Below are 21,310 nucleotides of genomic sequence, written 5' to 3' on the forward strand. Positions count from 1 at the left end.
AACAGCAGAATGGTGTAAAATGTCAGCCCCCATCTCCAGTGGGAGACAAGAGTGTGGTCACAGAGAGGGTGGCTGCACAGAGGCTCTGGTTGCCAGAGCATTATCACAAGGGCAGAGTGGAGCAAGTCACAGAAAAATCTTGCTCTAAAGGCCTCAGTCCTTTCCATTGCTCTTACTGACCTGACTTCCCACAGGCTGAAATGACAGAGCTGGTGATTCCAGGGAGCCTGCTCTTCAAGGAAAAATCCTTAACAACTAAATATTCAAATATTTAAAAATTAAAAGAAACTTTTTTGGAGAAGAGGCCATCTTTAGTGAAAACAGGAAGCTTCACTGAACATTCTACTGCAAGCTGGGTCATTTTCAATCACTCAAGTGGTAACACTGATAAGCTGGTGGAAAGATGAAGCTAATCCTTTAACAAAGTCATTATGTACCCACTACATGTGAGAGGCAAGATATTTTAAGAAAATGACATTCTCCACCATGAATTTACTTACACCCCAGGTAATGGTTTAAGAAAACAAACTGTCAAAAAATAGAAGTTTCATAAACAAAGCTAAAATGTGGATCTCATCAAGAGCATCCCGAGACAGTCTAAGAATCCCAGTTAATCCTCACTGTTCAAGTAATATGTCTGTGTTGCCATGGATGTGCGGGCCACTGTGAGGCTACAGGGACACTCGGGTTGATGAGGTCTTTATGAGTGAGGTACTTTTTAAATTTGGTCCTGAAGGGTATTTGAAAAATATAAAATAATTAAGGATAACAAGTGAAGGTGCTGCGTAGGGACGTAGGGACAGGTGCCTGTAATAGAAGGCAAAATTAGTGGGGCCCAGTCTATGGAGGGCTCTGGATGCCAGACTTGGAGATTTATTCAAAGGAGAACAAGTTTGGGGACATAGAATATTAAAATCAGCAAAACTGTGTTTTAGAAGAATGAAAGGGATTGAAAGAGAAGGTCAGAGTCAAGGAGATAAGTTAGGAGGCTATTAGGAACATCCAGATGAGTCACAGGATCAGGGCCTGAAAAGAAGTACAAAGGAGGAGGAGCAATGTGAGAGATCTGAGGGAAAGAAATGACAACCTGTGACAATGGAGGGATGAGAGATTTCTATGATTGAGGTGGAAGTGACATTTTAAAGGAAGAAACAAAGTAGAATTGAAGGAGTACCCATCCAAGAGCTGGGTAAGTTGAGATGGGGAAAGGAGCAGTCAGAGAAGCAGCAGCCAAGTTTAGAATGTTGTCAAGGTTAATGGCAAGAGTTCTTGATTTTGGCAATTAGGAGGTTATGAATATCCTTGAGGAGGGCATTTTCAGTGAAACAGCACTGAATTAGTAGCCTTCCACACAAGGAAATTCACCCCACATCTGCATCAAAACCTTCTTGCAGTGATTGTTAACAAATGCCAACCCACTGTATTTGAACAGAGAGGGGAGAAAAGGCTTGAGACTCAGCACTTGTAACCTCTACCCTCCCCAGGCAATTCTTTACACACTAACACTGTGGGGTAAAAGGAGGCAAAATGAGAGAGGGAGAAAGCAGAAGCTGTGTTTTTAGATTCTTTGGTGGCTCAGGGAAGGGTGGGAAGGGTACAGATCGTCCTTAGATAGAGGCTGGTGGAAGGGCAAAATATTTTTGAGGTAAGCTGGTACGGAGAGCAAGACTACAGATGGAGTAGTCTAGGCTTCAGACATTTCTTCCTCTGACAGTTTGTAGAGCATTCTTGAGAAAAATCCCTAAAGGCGGCCTGAAATCCCAACATGGCCACATTCTTATGGGAACAAAGAGTAATGCTACCCAATTAAATCACTTGTTCTTTCTAATAAGATGTCTGTGCCAAGGGGGGATAAATAACATCAGCAAGTTCTCTATATATATTTGAAGCATCATTTTCAAGTTTCTTTTTTATATCTCCCTACATCCCAAAATAAAGCTAAAGAGGTCATCATTGGATTTTGTCACACAATTAACCACAGCCAAGAAAAGTATATAGGGCCAGGACACCCAACTCATTTGCTGGAGCTGCAGGCTCCAGAAGAGCTTGGCTGCAGGCTGTGTCTTTATGTTTGAAGTGTTCTATGATAATAAAAGGTAAGAGAAAGCTTACATTTTATTTGGAAAGCCAATTACTCTAGTTTATGGTTCATTCTCCCATCCCGAAGCCCCGCTTCCCCAGAGCTTCCTGGAGATTGTGCGCCAATTCAAAGGAAACCAAAATATGTAAGAGAATATCTGGGCAAAAAAAGTACTTTTATAATATAACATTTGGAATAGAGGAAGTAGCCACTACAGTCAAGATTTCTATAGTTTTGGGCCGGCCCAGTGGCGCACTGGAGAGTGCGCCGCTTGGGAGTGTGGCGGCGCTCCCGCCGAGGGGTCGAATCCCATGTGGAGACCGGTTCCCGCTCACTGGCTGAGCGGGGTGCGGGTGCAACACCGAGGGTTGCGATCCCGTTGCCGGTCAGTAAAAAAGACAAAAAGGAAAAGGAAAGAGAAAAAAGATTTCTATAGTTTTGGGCCGGCCCAGTGGCGCACTGGAGAGTGCGCCGCTTGGGAGTGTGGCGGCGCTCCCGCCGAGGGGTCGAATCCCATGTGGAGACCGGTTCCCGCTCACTGGCTGAGCGGGGTGCGGGTGCAACACCGAGGGTTGCGATCCCGTTGCCGGTCAGTAAAAAAGACAAAAAGGAAAAGGAAAAAAAAAAAAGATTTCTATAGTTTTCCTCTTCCTTAAGATATTATTGTGACATTCTAGTAAACAGTAGTGAAAAGGCAATGATGATAAAAGAAATAACACGCCCAGCATAATTAATTACTAAGCAATTGAGAGCAGCTAGTCTGTACTGCTGATGACTTTTTTTTCACTTAAAACATTTTTATGGGTAGGTTTATTTATTTTTGAACCCCCAGGGGTACACTATTCCTGGAAGTACTGCAATACCAGGTCAATGCGCGGAGTGGACAGACAAAGCTCCTATTCCATCTCCCAGCTCCAAAACCCCATTTAATATATTTCCCTCAGATAGAGCATGTATCAGATATTAAATTGATAACAGATACACTACTTGATCTTAGCCAGAAGACCAAGAAGCGATAGGTAGGTTTATCTCTGACTCTTTGTTTAAGGTCAATTTGATGTGAATTCTGCATCTACATTCAATTATCATTTAAAAACTTTTCATATGGCTATGTTATTACAATTGTAGAACTTCAGTACTGTAGTGATAATACAACTTGCAAACTGAAGAGCACAAATTTCTTCATGAGTTTATTATATAAAACATCCCAAGTATTTAATTTCTCCTCGCTTTAATTATATACAAGAAGCACAATGGATGAGAGGCCCTTTAAGATGACTAGTTGCATGAAGGTCCCTTGCATCCAAGTAGTGTACATACCTTAAGTGTTCCAAAGGCTGGCCCAGAAAAGCCCCATGTTACTTTATCACATATGGAAAGCATTGTTTTCTTTTCCACTAAATTATGATGCAAAATGACACTGTTTTATTAAGCATTATGGTACATAACAGTTCATCTCAATTACTAAAAGAATTAAAATAATCCTGAAAGACATCCTTTTTCCCCTCCAATGATCTGAAAGCTATATTTTGAAGCTGTATTTTTCCTGCCAATTTCAAACAAATCATCAGGTTGATCTGCAGTAATCACTTAAAACAATCAAGGCACAAGCTCAGCACATTAGCTATAGCTTGTAGTAGAAGGATATATCAGTATGTCTCTCCTTAGTTAAAAATACATAATCCTTTTATTTTATAATGCAGTAAAAGAAATTAACATCACAGACACAGAAGACCAGGAAAGAGGAAACTACTTATTTCTGAATAACCAGTAATTTAAACCTATTTGTACTTTTCCATAGTACATGAAAGTAATCTTTAACACTTACTTTTTGAAGTAAAATTCAATCTTTGGGGATATACAATGTAATTCTGAGGCATAATAGTTCCATTTATTTCCAAGTCTGCTTACTGTATGATTAAGTAACGCAAGGCACAGTAGACATCCTTTCCAATATGTTGCAACACTGATCACGTGCCTTGATAAAATGGCTGGTTAAACAAGATGATGGCAACACGAGGGGACTTTGGATTGTCTATTTAAAATCTAGGTAATAAGTAATTAATAAAAAGTTTATTTTAAGTGCACTTTCACATGCTTTTAGTTTATAATGAACAACAAACTTCCTAACTTTGTTGCAATAGGCTTGACTACCATTTCATTTGGCCAAATGCACTTTCCCCAGTAAACTTAAAACAACAACAACAACAACAAAATCCCTGTCCTTTCATATACTAAGAGGATTGGCTACTGAAACATTTCATTGCAAGACACATGAAGACAAAATACTGCGGCATGAGTTGTTTTTAATTTGTTGTGCTGTTACTAAAGTAAAGTTCTGAGGGCTGCAGTTAAAACATTCCAAGTTCTCCCTTCCATCTTTATTGATTCTCAAGGTTTGCACAGAAAACTCTTTGGGGGCTAGAACAGCAATAATTGCATCACACTGTTTCCAAGAGTTCAAGTTTCAAAAGCAAAAACCATTAAAAAAAAAAAAATACAGTTCCTGATTTGAGTTAGATACAGGGACAAAAAATAGCACATATTTGAAGGTTACATGGTCTAAAAATGGTGGCAATATTTTCCTTGGGAGAATAGTTTTGTTGGTATATATTTTTTAAATACTCAAAAAGGCTCAACCTCAAGCAGTAATTAACACAAGCAAAAGTGATTTAACCCTTAAAATAAATACTCAGAAAAACCTCTCTGTACATACAAGTGAAAGAATATGTAACACTTTCACACAAAAAATAATTATAATAATAATAAAGGATTTGTTCATATATGTAGCTGAAATCTGCTGTTCCAGCCCACATGTCCCCAATAAAGAAGGGAGGCACAGACATAGGTGACTACTGTGATTCACTATCTTACAGCCTTTTTGTACTGGGACACTATCACCACCAAATTTATCCCTCTTGTTATATTTCTTAAATTTTTTTTTTCTTTTTTTCTTCTTTCTCTTTTTCTTTTTGTTTTGTTTTTACAGCATGCCAAATCCTTTGGCATATGTGATGGCCTTCAGCAATCTCTCTTTAAGTTTTTCTTTGCTTGAATATTCCGGAAGTAAAAGGACATTAAAGCAAGTATGAGATGTAGGTAACCTAAATAGAGAGAAAGGAGAAAAACAGGAAAATAAGTCATGGGAAATATGCTCAGTGTTAAATGCTCCTGTTTTTAGGTGATGTATACAGCTGAGATGATTTGTAATGCAAACTATACATTAACACAAACCATATACATAAACTTCCTGCATGTAACTACCAAGAATAAGTCTATCTTTACTCTATAAATTACTCAGTGCTAATGATGATAACATACTGCATCCACTGAGTTACTACTACATCCCAGATATTTTTTAGGTACTCTACCCACATAGATCATTTAACTAAATCTTCTCACAACAAACCTACACGATGGCATCAGTAAACCTACTTTAGAATTTAAGTCACTGACAACGAGTCAGGCAGAGAAAAAGAAATTCCACATGTTCTCACTCATTGGTGGGAGCTAAAAAAACAAACAAATTAATTCACCCACACACACAAAAAAAAACCGGGGGGTGGGGGTGGGGGGAAGAAGATATAACAACTATACCTTTCTGAAGTTGTTACAACAAGCAAACGGAAAGGACATTCTTGGGGGGGAGGGGAGAGAGGGAGGTGTCGGTGATGGGCCATAATAATCATATACAGTGTATATTGACAAAATAAAAATTTAACGGGGAAAAAAAAAAAAAAAAGAATTTAAGTCACTGAGACGTTAAGTAACTTATTAAGATGGAGAAGATATTCAAACTTGGTTTTTAAGATTTCAAAGTCTGTGTTCTTTAATGCTTATCAGAAATACTGGGGGCAACAGAACTATGAAAATAATTTGATAAATATAGATAAATTTACATTACATGTTGTACTAAATAATATAGAATAAATACTAATAGAATTGTGTCTATACACTTAAACCATTAAATATGCTACTTCTCATGTATGGTCCCTATCCCCCAAAAATACTGAGTTATACAATGGAAAGAGAATACAATTAAATGCCAAAATTACAAAACTAGGGAATCTAGTATAATCTAATGCGCAACAATCTCCTGAGCCTCAATTTAACCATCCTAAATACATTATACAATATAGCTTTCAATTAACAAACTGTGAACTGAAAAAATGAACGAATCATACTAATTTGAAAAATTCCAAACCAATATGAGCCCCATAATAATTTTTAACTAGGCCAGTTCTTAAAAAGTTCCTTCAAACAATAACAGCAAAATACTCTCTCAACTAATGTTTCATCTGATTTGGAAATTCGATACAAAACTGCAAAAGTATTAAGAAACGACAAGGACAGTTCACTCGTGTGTGATATGTAATGCAAGGCTTTTGGTAGATATATAGTCACAATTTAATAGTTACCGCTCTGTATCTGGGCCATTTTTGGCTATAATCATCTTTAATTTTCCTAGTCCTCCCACAGGTGCTCTGTCTGTGCCTGTTGTAAACTGCAAGAAGAGTCTTTTCTGCTCATCTGTAAATGAATGAACGATTTCCCAGAACTCCCTAATGAGAAAAGATACAATACTGACTTTAGTTTGGCATTCATTATAATTGGCACTAACATAAGCTTACGATTTGTATTAAAACACATTAGGAGACAAAACAACTTTGAACTTTATATCAGGACTTCTAAAGATTCATTCCAGTGACTTGGTAATTCCACTTAAGGAAGCAGTTCTAAATACATAAAAACTTATGTTCACTATTACATTATTCATGACAGTAAAAACCTGGGGAAATCGAAGCACCTAATGATAGAAAATGATTATGTAAACTATGGTATAATCACAATATGTAGTAACAAACAAGAGACAAAATCCTGAAAATCGAATAAGACTGAAAGGAATACTGTGAAAAGTTGAATAATACTGAAAGGAATACTGTGAACATACTTTGGGTATGTATGTTACTTATTCATCCTTCCTTCCCATCCACCCCCCACATTTAAAACTAGATGTTCATTATTGCAATAATACAGATTTTTTCCTTGTTTTACAAACTATGGTTTGAGAAGTTTCTTACACTGAGTAAGATAGATAGATAGATAGATAGATAGATAGATAGATAGATAGATAGATAGATAGATAAAAATCTTGTGGTAGAGTCAGGAAAACATATGCAGTGCTCTCTGACAATGTTCTGACGTGGCTCATCTATCTGAGCATCAGGGAAGCGGATGGTTTTCCATGGCTTTGAGAATAATAAAAATGGCATCTGTCATGTTGTGTATATCCATCTCGAAATTCCTTTTTCCCCTTTTACATTATGTTTTGAGTTATTTATGGAAAGACATGTAGAGGTACTTCATTACTTTTCACACAGACATAAAGACAGACATCCATTTTCCGTTGATGCATACTTAGGTTGGTTACCCACCCTCCACTACAACTCACCCTCAGTTTTCTTTTTATTTTGTATCATTTTTTTATTTTACCATTACACAATGTAAATTCACCAATTTATCCCAAACCCCTTGCCCCTTTTCCACCTCTAGTAGCCTCAGCTCCCTTCTCTCCTTCTGAGAACTCAAAGGAATTATTGGAATTGTTATATCTTTCTTTATTTTTTTAAGCTCCCACTTACAAGTGGGGACATGCATTATTTCTCTGTGCCTGGCTTATTTCACTTAACATGATTTCTGTAAGTTCATCCATGTTGATGCAAATGGCAGTATTCCATTGTGTATATATACCACATATTCTTCATCCAGTCATCTGCTGATGGTCATTAGGTTGGTTCCAACTCTTAGCTGCTGTAAACAGAGCTGCAATAAACACGGGAGTGTAGGTATGTCTTCGGCACGATGATTTCCATTCCTTTGGGTATATACACAGCAGTGGGACTGCTGGATTGTATGGCAGTTCTACCTGTAGTTGTTTGAGGAACCTCGATACTGTTTTCCGATTACACTAATTTATAGTCCCACCAACTGTGTGAGAGGGTTCTTCTTTCTTCACATCCTCATCAGCATTTGTTATTCTGTCTTTTTGATAATGGCCAGTCTAACTGGCATGAGATAACATCTCAATGTGGTTTTGATTTGAAATTCCCTGATACTTAGTGATGCTGAACATTTTTTCATATGTCTGTTGGCCATTTGTACATCTTCCTTTGAGAAATGCCTATTCAGCTCCTTTGTCCATTTTTTAATTGTTCCTTTGAGAAATGCCTATTCAGCTCCTTTGTCCATTTTTTAATGGGTTTTTTTTTTTTTCCCACTGTATATTCTGGATATTAATCCCTTGTCGAATGCACAGTTTGTGAATATTTTCTCTCATTCTGTAGATTGTCTTATTGCTCTGTTAACTGTTTCTTTTGATATAATCCCATTTATTTTTTCTTTTGTTGCCTGTGCTTTTGGGGTCTTGTTCATAAAGTCTTTGCCCAGTCCTACTTCCTGAAGTGTTTCCTCTATGTTCTTTTAATAGTTTTATATTTTTGGATCTTATATATAAGTATTTTAATCCATTTGAGTTGATTTTGGCATATGGTGAGAGGTACACATCTAGTTTCATTCTTCTACACATGGATGTCCAGTTTTCCCAGCACTACTTATACAGGAGGTAGTCCTTTCGCCAATATATGTTCTTGGTGACTTTGTTGAAGATCAGTTGCCTGTAAATAATAGGGTTGATTTCTTGGTTCTCTATTCTCTTCCACTGGTCTGAGTGTCTGTTTTTATGCCAGTACCATGTTGTTTTGGTTACTATAGCTTTGTCCTATAATTTGAAGTCAGGCAGTGTAATGCCTCCAGAATTATTTTTTTTTTGCTCAGGATTGCTTTGGCTATTTGGGGTCTTTTGATGTTCCATGTGAAAGTTAGGATTGTTTGTTCTATTTCTGTAAAGAATGTTATTTGCATTTTGAGGGGGGGTGCACTGAATCTGTAGATCACTTCGCGTAGTATGCACATTTTCACAATGTTGATACTTCCAGTCCAAGAGCATGGAACGTCTTTCCATCTTTTTTGTGTCCTCTTTAATTTCTTTCAGTAGTGGTTTGTACTTCTCATTCTATAGATCTTTCCATGGTTAATTATTTTTTTTTTGCTCAGGATTGCTTTGGCTATTTGGGGTCTTTTGATGTTCCATGTGAATGTTAGGATTGTTTGTTCTATTTCTGTAAAGAATGTTATTTGCATTTTGAGGGGGGGTGCACTGAATCTGTAGATCACTTCGCGTAGTATGCACATTTTCACAATGTTGATACTTCCAGTCCAAGAGCATGGAACGTCTTTCCATCTTTTTTGTGTCCTCTTTAATTTCTTTCAGTAGTGGTTTGTACTTCTCATTCTATAGATCTTTCCATGGTTAAATTGATTCCTAGGTGGGTTTTTTTGTGTGTGTGACTATTGGAAATGGGCTTGTTTTCTTGAATTCTTTTTCCTGGGCTAGTTTGTCCTCACAGTATAAAAAAAGCTACCAATTTTTGCATGCTGATTTTGTAACCTGCAACCTCAATGAAATCATTTATCAGCTCTAAGAGTTTTTTGGTACAGTCTTTAGGTTTTCCTATACATAGGATCATGTCATCTGCAATCAGGGACAGTTTGACTTCATCTTTTCCAATCTGGATGCCCTTTATTTCCTTCTCTTCCCTGATTACTCTGGCTAGTACTTTCAATACTGTGTTAAAGAGGAGTGTTGAGAGTGAGCATCCTTGTCTTGTTCCCATTTTCAAGGGAAAAGTTTTCAGTTTTTCTCCATTCAAGATGATACTGGTGGTGGGTTTGTCATATATGAGTTTTACTGTGTTGAAACACTTTCCTTCTAAAACTAATTCGCTGAGGGTCATTATCATGAAGGATGTTGAATTTTGCCAGATGCTTGTTCTGCATCTATTGAGATAATCATATGGTTTTTTCCTTGATTTTGTTTATGTGGTGTATCATATTTACTGACTAGAGTATGTTGAACCATCCTTGCATCCCTGGGATGAATCAAACTTAAATCATGTGTATAATTTTTTTGATGGGTTGCTGCATTCTGATTGCTAGTATTTTATTGAGGATTTTTGTGTCTATGTTCATCAGAGATATTGGTCTGTAGTTTTCTTTTTTCTGTTGTATCTTTGGTTTTGGTATCAGGGTGATGCTGGCCTCATAGAATGAGTTTAGGAAAATGGCCTCTGTTTCAATTTTTTGGAATAGTTTGAAGAAAACTGGTCTTAATTCCTTTTAAAACATCCGTAGAAGTCAGCAGTAAAGCCATCTGGTCCTAAACTTTTCTTTGTTGGGAGACTGCTTAATATTATTTCAATCTCATTGCTTGTTATTGGCCTGTTCAGGTTTTCTATTTCTTCTGGGTTCAGTCTTGGTAGTCTGTATATGTCAAACATTTATCCATTTCTTCCAGGTTTTCAAATTTGTTGGCATACAGTTGTTTATAACAGTCTGTAATGGTTCTTTGTATTTCTTTGGTATCAGCTGTAATGTCTCCTTTTCCATTTCTGATTTTTGTTATTTGGGTCTTCTCTCTTCTTTTTTTTAAGCCCATGCATCCCTTACTCAACTTTGTGGAGAAAAAGCAGTACAGATTAAGGACAAAAGAGAAAAACAAAATGAAACAACAACAAAACAACCAGTGCCTAATAGTAATACAAAAGTATACAATTTTTATATGAATTAGAATACTTTTATCATGTTGTGTGTGCTGTGTATGAAGGGGGAGAATTTTCTGACATTTCTACCATATGCGGTTATTTTAAAAGAATGATTTAACCCATGACATTCCTAAAACCTAGTAATGAAAGTTATTTTATAATGACACTTAGGTTATTCTGAGTTATAAAAAACAAAATGCAAGCTCATGAAGAGCAATCTTGGCCTCCTTGTTTGAATAAAGAGGTATCTATAAAACTAGTATATACATTAATTAACAGCTAAGAAATTTCAAGATTTAAAAAAAAATTAAAAGCATTTTTAGTTGGTTATAGAATGCATCTTAATATTTGAAAAGTTCATTCCAAATCTTGGTAGAGAATATCACACTTCCCAAATCAGTAATTACAATTCTAGTTTTTGCTATTCTAGTATTTCAGTATATTACTTTTATTACCAAAATGCTGGCATTTTTATTGCTACTATGCCATTATTCTGACATAAATTCATTGGACTTCTTTATTGGACTTTTCGGCTTTCTGCAATCTCTTGCCACTTCCCATCCCTGCCACTCTAATATCCTCTCTGCCTCTCAGTTCCTGAAACCTACCATTCACCCAGAGGAAGCAATAAACACAACAGCAAAAGGAAATTTGACGTGGAACTTGCATTGCTGGAGCATCTACCAGTTAAGAAGGAAAGGAATCAAAATCCAGTTTACGTCATTCCTTTGGAGGTGGCTGGCAAGGGAAAAATATCTACTGTAGCTCTGAGCCCTCTGTCAGGGCATAATAACTGCTCTGAAGTGGGTGGTAATAAAGCCTCCTCACACTGGAGTGCTCTGATGCCTGACTAAGTCAGCTACACCTGAGTAAGCATATCGATGAGCACTCTTGAGAAGTGGAGACAGATCGTGAAGAAGGTGGCAGATTAGCAGTGGTTGCAGTGATATAGTCTGGCTATATCATTAAGGAGCTGTTTCTTTGGTTCTTTTTTTAAAAATTAGAACTTACTATCAATTTCATATAATGAAAAGAATTACTGAACAATACTCTTCTCTTCCTATACGTGTCAAGTGTTATACTAAAATTTTGAATTAAACAAGTATGCATCTATTTAGAAAGGTGAAGAGGAAAAGAGGCTTCCCGGGCCGGCCCGGTGGTGCACTGCTACAGTGCGCCGCTTGGGAGCATGGCGGCACTCCTGCCAAGGGTTCGGATCCCACATACAGACCGGTTCCCGCTCACTGGCTGAGCGAGGTGCGGGAGCAACACCGAGGGTTGCGATCCCATTGCCGGTCCCGGTCCGGTACGGGCACGACACTGAGGGTTGCGATCCGTTGCCGGACACGAAAAAAAGACAAAAAAAAAAGGAAAGAGGCTTCCAGGTTTCTACATAAAAGTAATGGCTGCATGGATTACATCCTACTCACATCTCCTAAAATCTATCCAGAACAAAAATTAGAGGAAGTAAAACAAAAACATCCATAACCTATACCTAGAGTAAAACTAAGAGATAGAGCAATAAACTCCCAATGTCATATAAGTGAGGAAAGCAACACCCGAGACCAGCAGAGTTAGCACTTGAGTCCACGAGGGGTTATGTAAAAGGGCAGGGTGTGCTGAATAACACTGGTGAGGGTTCACCCCAGAAGGCCAGAGTCCACTCTTAAGAGAAAACTACTAAGGGCAAGCAGGTTAGAGCACTGGCAACAGAGTGGTTAAGAGGAAGGGCCATGGGAAAGTACCTAGGACCAGAAATGGCAGTCTCAGGAAGGCATCAGGCCTGAAGAGAAAGGGGGTACCTTGGGAGGCAGAGGTGTCTCTTGAAAGCAGCTTCTGGCTGTAAAGGGATGGAACTGGCTGATGAAAAGAGGCCTTAGTTAAGCAAAATGGAACTGAAGAATCAGAAGGTGCTGAACCACATAAAACAGAACGATGTATCAAAGAAACTGCTTTTACTATAGCAACAGAAGAGGGGGGTGCCTTCAACTGAGAGACCACTAAAGCTACCCAAACTCCTCCCCACTCCCCCATGAGATCTAATAGCAGGTCCAGAACAAAACTACAGAAACATAAACAATAAAAACAAAATTCAGGAGTCTGAATGAAGATATTACAAAAAAAAGTCTAGCAAATGAGAAGCAAAACTTTTTGGCAAACAAAAGTACACCAGAAAAATTCAATAATGGACAATGGGAAACCTGTAACACTATATTCCAGATGAAGGGAAAATGCAAGAGCAGATAGGAAAGGAAAAGAAATACAAAACTCAGAGAGATGGAGGAGTCAGGAATCAAAATAAGGATATGCAAAGATAGGGAAGAAATATGCTAAATAAAGACTAATTTATAAGATGACCAATTTCTATTGAGGATACAGAGTCTAGAAACAAAAAAAGAAAATGAATAAAATAATATTAAAGAAATACATATCAAAGCAGAATAATGGAAAAGATTAATAGTTAACTACATAAAAAGCTTTCACTTGGCAAAAAAAAACCCTATAAGCAAAGTCAAAGGACAAATGACAAACTGGGAAAAAAATACTTGCAAATTTCTGAGTTAAAGGGCTATCTCCCTAATATATATAAAGTTTCTAAAAATGAAGAAAATGACCAATAACTGAGCAGCAAAATGAGCAAAAGACTATATAAAAAATATAAATAGCTCTTAAGTACAAGAAAAGATGCCCATCCTCATTCATTATGAGGTAAACTCAAATTATAACTACACTAAAATACCATTTCTCAATTGGCAGATAAGTAAACATCCAAGTTTAACAACATATTCTGTTTGGGAAGTTGCAGGAAAAGAGGTACTCTTATATACTAATGGGGGGAATGCAAAATGTTACATTTCTGTAAAGAGAATTTAGCAGTATCTAGCAAAATTACATATGAATCTACCATTTAATGCAACAATCCCACTTCTAGCAATTTAATTTAATGATACCCTACGTATGTATGGAATAATACAGGCATAAGAGGACTCACTGCAACATTACTACTGCCATTAGGTAATAGCAAAAGGTTAGAAATAACCCAATATCCATGAATATTAATAAAGTATGCTGCCTCCACAAAATGCAGCAGTATTCAACCATACAAAAGAATCTGGAAGATACATCTACATTGATATGGGGTGATTTTCCAGTATATATTATGGAATATTTCTTCCCAGCTCTGTCTCCTGAAAAGGCCTGCAAGTAATAACATTCAATAGCAAAGGTCTGACCTTGGGCCCAAAATGTGACTTGTAAATGCCATCCCCCAATACTTTCTTTTTATTTTTTTTTGTCTTTTTGTCTTTTTCCGTGTCCGGCAACGGATCGCAACCCTCAGTGTTGCCCCCGTACCGGACCGGGGACCGGCAACGGGATTGCAACCCTCAGCGTTGCTCCCGCGCCTCGCTCAGCCAGTGAGCGGGAACCGGTCTGTATGTGGGATCCGAACCCTCGGGCGGGAGCGCCGCCGCGCTTCCCAAGCGGCGCACTATCCAGTGCGCCACCGGGCCGGCCCCCCCAATACTTTCTTATAAAAATGTTTATTCCAGGCCCAAGACCAAGAATGTTCAAGCTGAGGTAAAAATTCCAAAATCCAGTAGGGTCATGTTAAGGCCAAGCAATTTGAATATCGTTATGAGTAATGACTGTGAAAACATTAAATATAAAAATATCCATGAATTCATAACATTAACAAACAGAAGGCAAAAACCAACCAAAAAACCAAATTCAATTGCCACTACTGAAATTATTACATTAACTCCATACCCTAAAAAACTTAAATACATTTTATCATGCCTTTTCAGGAGAACTGTTTTTCAAGGTAATCAAGTAGCACCCACTGATGAGGAAAAAGAATGGCAGGTATAGACTCATACGCAGAACAGATGAAAAAACATTTTTCCAAATCACCATTTTGCAACCCCAGTGAAGTAACAGATTCAGGTAATGATACTTGTAGATATTAAAATCATGTAAAAGACAGACAAGGGGTTCTGGAAAAATGATAGTAGCAGTGACACAGTTTTGTTTTTTTGCTTTTTTTTCTCCCCAATCTCCCCACAAAAAGAGCAAATTGGATGGGAAAATCAAAGACCTGAAGACATTATCTTCAACACAACTGGACAGGTGTCCCCCCTTGTACCCTCACACGTCAGTGGCTAAGAACAAAGCAATAACAGCTAGACCTGGTTGGTAACAGCATCAGTAGGAGAGGAAGCAGAGGCAAGGTAACTGAGTTTCTTATAGCCCTAACTATAAGAGAACTTCAAAATCACCAACCCCCTGGAAAGCACAGGCCAATCTGAGAATAGCCACTAAAAGTTAGAGGGAGTTCTATGGACCTAATTTGCAGATGACTGCGAAGGGGTCATGACACAATAACTTCTGGGCCCCTAAATCTTGAACACCAAAACCCCTTCCAAAACAAACCTCCCACAGAGGAGAAACTGCTGGGAACAATGTTCAAACAGACCAGATCAAAGATAATAAAGACAAAGGAAAGTTCAAATGTATGTGGGGCAGGGGAATAAAGGAGGCAATTTCAGAAAGCAGAAGGCCATATTTTTATCATTTTACAAAAACAAACAGAGAGCCCTCCTCTAAGCAAGTAGAACTATCTTGATCCATCTCTTCTTCTTACAAGCATGAGAAACTCATTTAACTTACAAAAAAATGAGCAAAAAGATCACAGTGAAACACTAAACAAGTTATAATTAGAGGAGTATATGCATGAGCATGGGAATTATGTCCCCAAAGAGAAAAAAATTACACCAAAGATATGCCAATAAAACAGGTAAAAACTGTTTAAAAAATTTTTCAAATTGAGCTAAAAGAAATTTTAAAAATAGAGGATATGAAAGAATAGTTAAATCAAAAATGGAAAATTTCAGGACAAGGATAACTGAAGAAAAGAAAGATTTCAGAAGATGAGACAGAACTAAGGAGTAATTAGAAATAAAAGAAAAAAATCGTCTCAAATATAAAGAAACTAAAACTAGTAGAAACATACGGGTGAAAAAAACACAATGATAATACCCTAGAAACAAGATAGAAAGAAGAAAAATCTTAAGAACCAAAAAGAAATGCAGCTATGCCTGAGACTCTCTGATCCAGACACACAGTGGTGCTAAGCACTGGCATGGGAATTCTGCCATAATTGGTTCTGGCCCTGTTCTCCTTCCCTGTGAGCCTGAGTCCCCTCCTAGCCCAGAGATACCAAGGTCAGTGCCAGAGACGCCCACCAAAGGGGAACCTGCCACAAGAGGCAAAAGGCTCATGAAGCACTCTGCAATCCAGAGTGAGCTTGTGGAGGTGATCTTCTGCCACCCAAAGGACCACTCACAGCTCACCTTGGAGAAAAAGTCCCCTAAAGCAGCACCAGCAGGTTCTAGTGGGAGCCCTTAATGGAATGAGATAAACCAAGCAAATCAAAACAGCACACCAAATGTTCTGAAAACTAAATTGTCATTGAAACCACAACTCACAAAAATATGTCAGGACTAGCATGCTAAACCTAAACAGAATGACTGCGTGCTAAAGTAAAAAATGTAAATAGGACCCCAAATCTCCTGACATAATAGCTAGAACATCCAAGATACAATCCAAAAATCACCTGTCATACCCTGAACCAGGAAAATTATGTGACAGAAAGAAAATCAACTGACACCAACACTTTCTGAAATGATTAAGATGTTGGAATTATTTGGCAAGGATTTTAATGCAGTCATCGTAAAATGATTCCACAAGCAATTACAAGTTCTACTGTTTCACAAATGTAGCAATAGAAAACCTCAGCGAAGAAAGAGAAGTTACAACAAAAGAGCCAAATGGAAATTACAGGCCTAAAAAATATAAGAGAAAAATAGTTATTAGATGGGCTCAACAGTATAGCGAAGATGACAGAGAATAATAGAATCTGAACAAAAGAGAGAAAATAGACAAAATGAACTAAGCTTCAGCTACACATGGAACAATAACAAATGACTCAACATTTGTATCATTACAGGCCCAGAAAGGAGAGGAAAAGAGTGGGGCTGAAAGAATATCTGAAGAAATAATGGCAAGAACTTTCCATGTTCGGCAAAAGACACAAACCTGCAGCTTCAAGAGGCTCAGCAAACCCCGTACAGCTCAAAAGAAGCCACTCTTCAGAAACAAAGGTAAAAGTAAGTCATCTTCAGACAAAGGAGATTTAAACTGCCTTTGAAAATTGGGTAAGTAATATAAGATGGAATCTTGGAAAAAAGAATGGAAACAGCAGAAATATGGGTGCACAAAACAGAATACCATTCCCCTCATGAGTTCTATATATCATATATTTTGATAACTGATACAAAAATTGTAACAGCATTAATACTCAAGACGGTAATATTTAAAAATGGGGAAAGAGACTTAAATGAAAGCAAGTTTTCTTCATTTCACTTACAAAGTGGTGTTGATACCACCAAACAGTGATAAACCACATATTATAATGTAATATCCACGGCAGCCATTTAGAAAACTATACAAAACAATATACACAAAAAAACGCTATAAATAAATCCTAAACAATGTACAAGTAACAAAGCAACCCATGGGAGAGTTAAAAAAAAAAAAAATTAAAAAAGAGAAAAGGAACCATCATAGAGAAAAGAGAAAACAAATAATAAAATGTCGACATAAGCCTTAAAATATCAATAATTGCCTTAAATACAAATGGTCTAAATATACCAATTAAAAGGCAGAGTGGATCAAAAATGACCCAACTATATGTGGTTTACAAAAAATTCATTTCAAATTCAGCAACATAGATAGCTTGAAAGTAAAATGGAGAAAAACAGATTATGCAAACATTAATTAAAAAAAACCCAGAAAGGTACAGCTACCAGTATTGGCCAGCCACCCAAAAAACGACAAAAAAAAACCCAGGAATGCTTATATTCATATCAGATTCAGAACAAAGAAAATTATAGCACATAAAAGACAGACCTTATATAATGATAAAGGACCAATCCACCAAAAAGACACCATGATTCTACATGAGGACAAATGAAACAAGAGCCTCAAAATACATGAAGCAAAACCTAACAGAGATGAGAGACAAATCCCAGAAAGAGTCCTATACAAATATGCCCAACTGGCTTTTAACATATATGAAAAAGCAATTCAGTGGAGGAATGATAGAATAGTATATCCAGAATACATAAAGAACTCTCAACACAACAGTAAAAAAAAACAATTCCACTCTTGGTATTTATCCCAGAGAAATGAAAATTTTGTATTTACAGCTAACATCACAGTTAATGGTAAAATATTGTACACTCTGTAAGATCAGGAACAAAGAACTAGCCAGTACAACAGAGAAACAGTAAAAAAAAGGCATAAAGATGGAAATGAAAGAAGTAAACCTGTTTTGATTTGTAGATGGCATAACTGTTTACATAGAAACCCCTAAAGAATCTCTTAAGAAACTACTAAAACTAGTAAGAGAATTTAGAAGGATACAAGGTCAATATACAAAAATCCATTTTATTTCTAGATATTGGCAGAAAACAATTAAAAAATGAAATTTAAAAACAACATTTATAAGAGCATCACAAATATAAAATACTCATTTTTCTGTAACCAGAGTGTGCATAACTTCAACACTAAAAACTACAAAACAATGCTGAGAGAAACTAACAAAGTTCTAAATAAAAAGAGAGATATACCACGTTCAAGCATTGGAAGAAATCTACATTGTTGAAATGTCGATTCTCACCAAATTGAACTACCCCTATCATAACAACCCAAGTAAAAATCTCAGTAGGCTTTTTCCTCTTTTTTGGTAGAAATTAATAAATGGATTCTAATATTTATATGGAAATAAAACAGGCAAAATACAAAATCCACTAATGAATGTGTAACAACTCACTGGCACGGTGGGGGTGTAATCTAGCACAATGAAAAAGTTAGAAACTTACAGCATCTGATTTGAAGACTTGCTCTGTAAAGCTACAGTAATCAACACAGTATGGTTTCGGCAAAAGAACAAATAGATCAATGGAACAGAATGGTCAGTATAGACATAAGATTCACACACAAAATTATTTTCAACAAAGGGGCAAAGGCAATTCAGTGGGGAAAGGAAAGTCTCTTTAACAAATGGTGCTGAAACAAATGAATAAATACGGAAAAAAATGAACAACCACCACTACCTAATAGCATCACAAAAATTTATCTGTGGTGCTTCATAGACTTAAATGTAAAAGCTAAAACTATATTTTACTATTAGAAAAAAACATAAGAGAAAAAAGTTTGTGGCTTTGGGCTAGACAAAGATATAACAGGATATAAAAAACACTATAAAAAAAATAAATTGGACTTCAAAAAAATCAATAATTTCTGCACATCAAAAGACACTTAAAATGAAAAGGCAAATCACAGACTGGGAGAAAATATTCATAAAATACATAACAGAAATGGGCCTTTTATCTAGAATATACAAGGGTACTTCAAAAAGTCTGTGGAGAAAATTAAAATATAATATGAATCCTTCCATGAACTTTTTGAAGACCTTCATATCATATTCCGCCCTTTTCTGTGGGGATCCGTTCCAAGACCCCCAATGGATGCCTGAAACCATGAATAGTAAGTACCAAACCTGACTGCCATCATGTGGAACACATTTCTGTTCATGTCTTCAAACCTTAAATGGGATGCCTTTTCCATCTTAAATAAGTATTTATCACGCACTGTGGCAATATATTTTGTAGTTTGAGGTGCAACAGCAAAACTAGCATGAGTTTCTTTTTCCTTCTTCACAATTTCACAGATAGAAGATTCATTCTTACTGTAAATCTTAGCACCCTTTTTCCTTTCTTTATTCAGAAATTTCAACTTCCTCCTTAATGGAAGCACTTTATGACTTCTCTTTGGCATATCAGAATTGCACTTTGTGGCCATTTTTAAGTAAAATAAGGATGACTTGAACACAGCATTGTGATACTGTGACAGTCAATCTAACAACTGAGATGGCCACTAATTTCCACAATAAGACAGCTTTATTCATAATGGCTCCAAACTGGAAACAATCCAGTTGTCCACTGGGAGAATGGATAAACAAATTGTGTATATTCATATAATGCAATACTACTTTGCAACAAAAAGCATGAACTATAAATTAATGCAATAACATGGATTAATCTTAAAAACATTCTGTTAACCTAAAGAATCTGGATGCAAAAGAAGTATATACTATATGACTCGCTTTATATGAAATTCAAGAGCAGGCAAAACTAATCTACTGTAGTGATGGCAATCAGAACAGTGGTTGCCTGTGGCAAATGGGTATTGACTGCAAGGGGACACATGGGGACTCTGGGATAATGGACACAGACTATACCTTGACTGAAATATGGTTACATGGGTATAATTTTCTAAAACTCTGAACTGTCCAGTTAAGTTCTGCATATTTCACTACATTCAAATTCTACCTCACACAACATCCAGCACTACTAGTATCACCAACATCACATTAGTAACGTTTGGAGAACAGTTAAGGAATCACATTATTTTGAAAATTAGTATGTAATGAAAAAGAATAAAGCATTTATTCTGTCTGATATGTATGCACGTATGTATATATACAGTTCATATATATGACCTGTAATTTAGGGTAACCAAAGAGTTGATGAGTTTTTCTAAAAAATATTAAGGAGGAATAAACAATTACAATGTCACAATTATGCAACCCTAAATGAATTAACAGACCCAGCCAATCATAATCCATGATAAAAATTACTAAAAGAGAGAGAGAGCTAATCAGACGTTAAGTACCTCCAGATGGAAGTGCAAACTAACACCTATGAAGTAGTTGGAAAGGAAATCAAATCTGAATCTGAATTAAACCTTTGAAACAGAAGCTATCATTTAAAAAAAAAAACTGCAGTCCTTGCTTCCAATCCCCAAAAAGTGATGAGGAGAGGTATTTGAAAAGATGTCTCTAATTAGTCAAACAAGAAATGAAATGAGGGAGAGCTTCTACAACAGCAGAAAAACACATGAACAAGAACTCACCTGTGCCTCAACATTTTCACACTTAGTTTTTATTAATGCTTTCCTTTGAATACTCGTGTTTTAAATGTAGAGTTGTTATTTGAACAATAATTTATTTTCATTAATTTTATTATTGGTATGGTAAAAACTTCCATAGAATTCTGTCTTTATAATGTTAACAATATCTTACTAAAATCATATTTCTACCCTGTACCAGCCAGCCGCCAAAACTACAAAACATATTTCTAGTGATGTTTTATATATTAAATACTAAGCTGTTAATTTTTAGTTTAAATATATTAAAGAGTTTCACGGTTTTTGTTCATTTTACTTTTATGAATTCTGAATTCATGAAATAAATACCAACCAAAATATCTGTTTTTTTTTCCTAATATTACAAGCGCTATTTTAAGTCTTCAACATCCTACTAGTTGTTGACTCTATTTAATGAATTAATATTTTCATCACAGTAATATTGACAAAATTAAGAAGGTGCATATACTTTTAAAAGGTTTAGAATATTATCAACTGTAAGGATGAGTTGGAAGCTACT

At 36.5% G+C, this 21,310-nt stretch overlaps 1 protein-coding gene across 3 annotated transcripts in view; it reads right to left on the reverse strand.

The window, feature by feature from the left end:
* Positions 1–3,257: 3,257 nt before the first annotated feature.
* Positions 3,258–21,310, reverse strand: part of UBE3A (ubiquitin protein ligase E3A) — an 81,137-nt gene continuing 63,084 nt past the window's right edge. For all 3 annotated transcript variants that reach the window (XM_008586663.1, XM_008586662.1, XM_008586664.1), the window contains 2 exons: positions 6,499–6,642; positions 3,258–5,184 (listed from right to left, as the gene is read on the reverse strand). In XM_008586663.1, coding sequence (XP_008584885.1) covers positions 5,064–5,184; positions 6,499–6,642 — 265 coding nt within the window. In that variant the 3' untranslated portion in view covers positions 3,258–5,063. The remainder of the gene's footprint in view (positions 5,185–6,498; positions 6,643–21,310) is intronic.

This window comes from Galeopterus variegatus, unplaced genomic scaffold (genome assembly GCF_000696425.1).
Source record: "Galeopterus variegatus unplaced genomic scaffold, G_variegatus-3.0.2 Scaffold4073, whole genome shotgun sequence".
Lineage (NCBI taxonomy): Eukaryota > Metazoa > Chordata > Mammalia > Dermoptera > Cynocephalidae > Galeopterus > Galeopterus variegatus.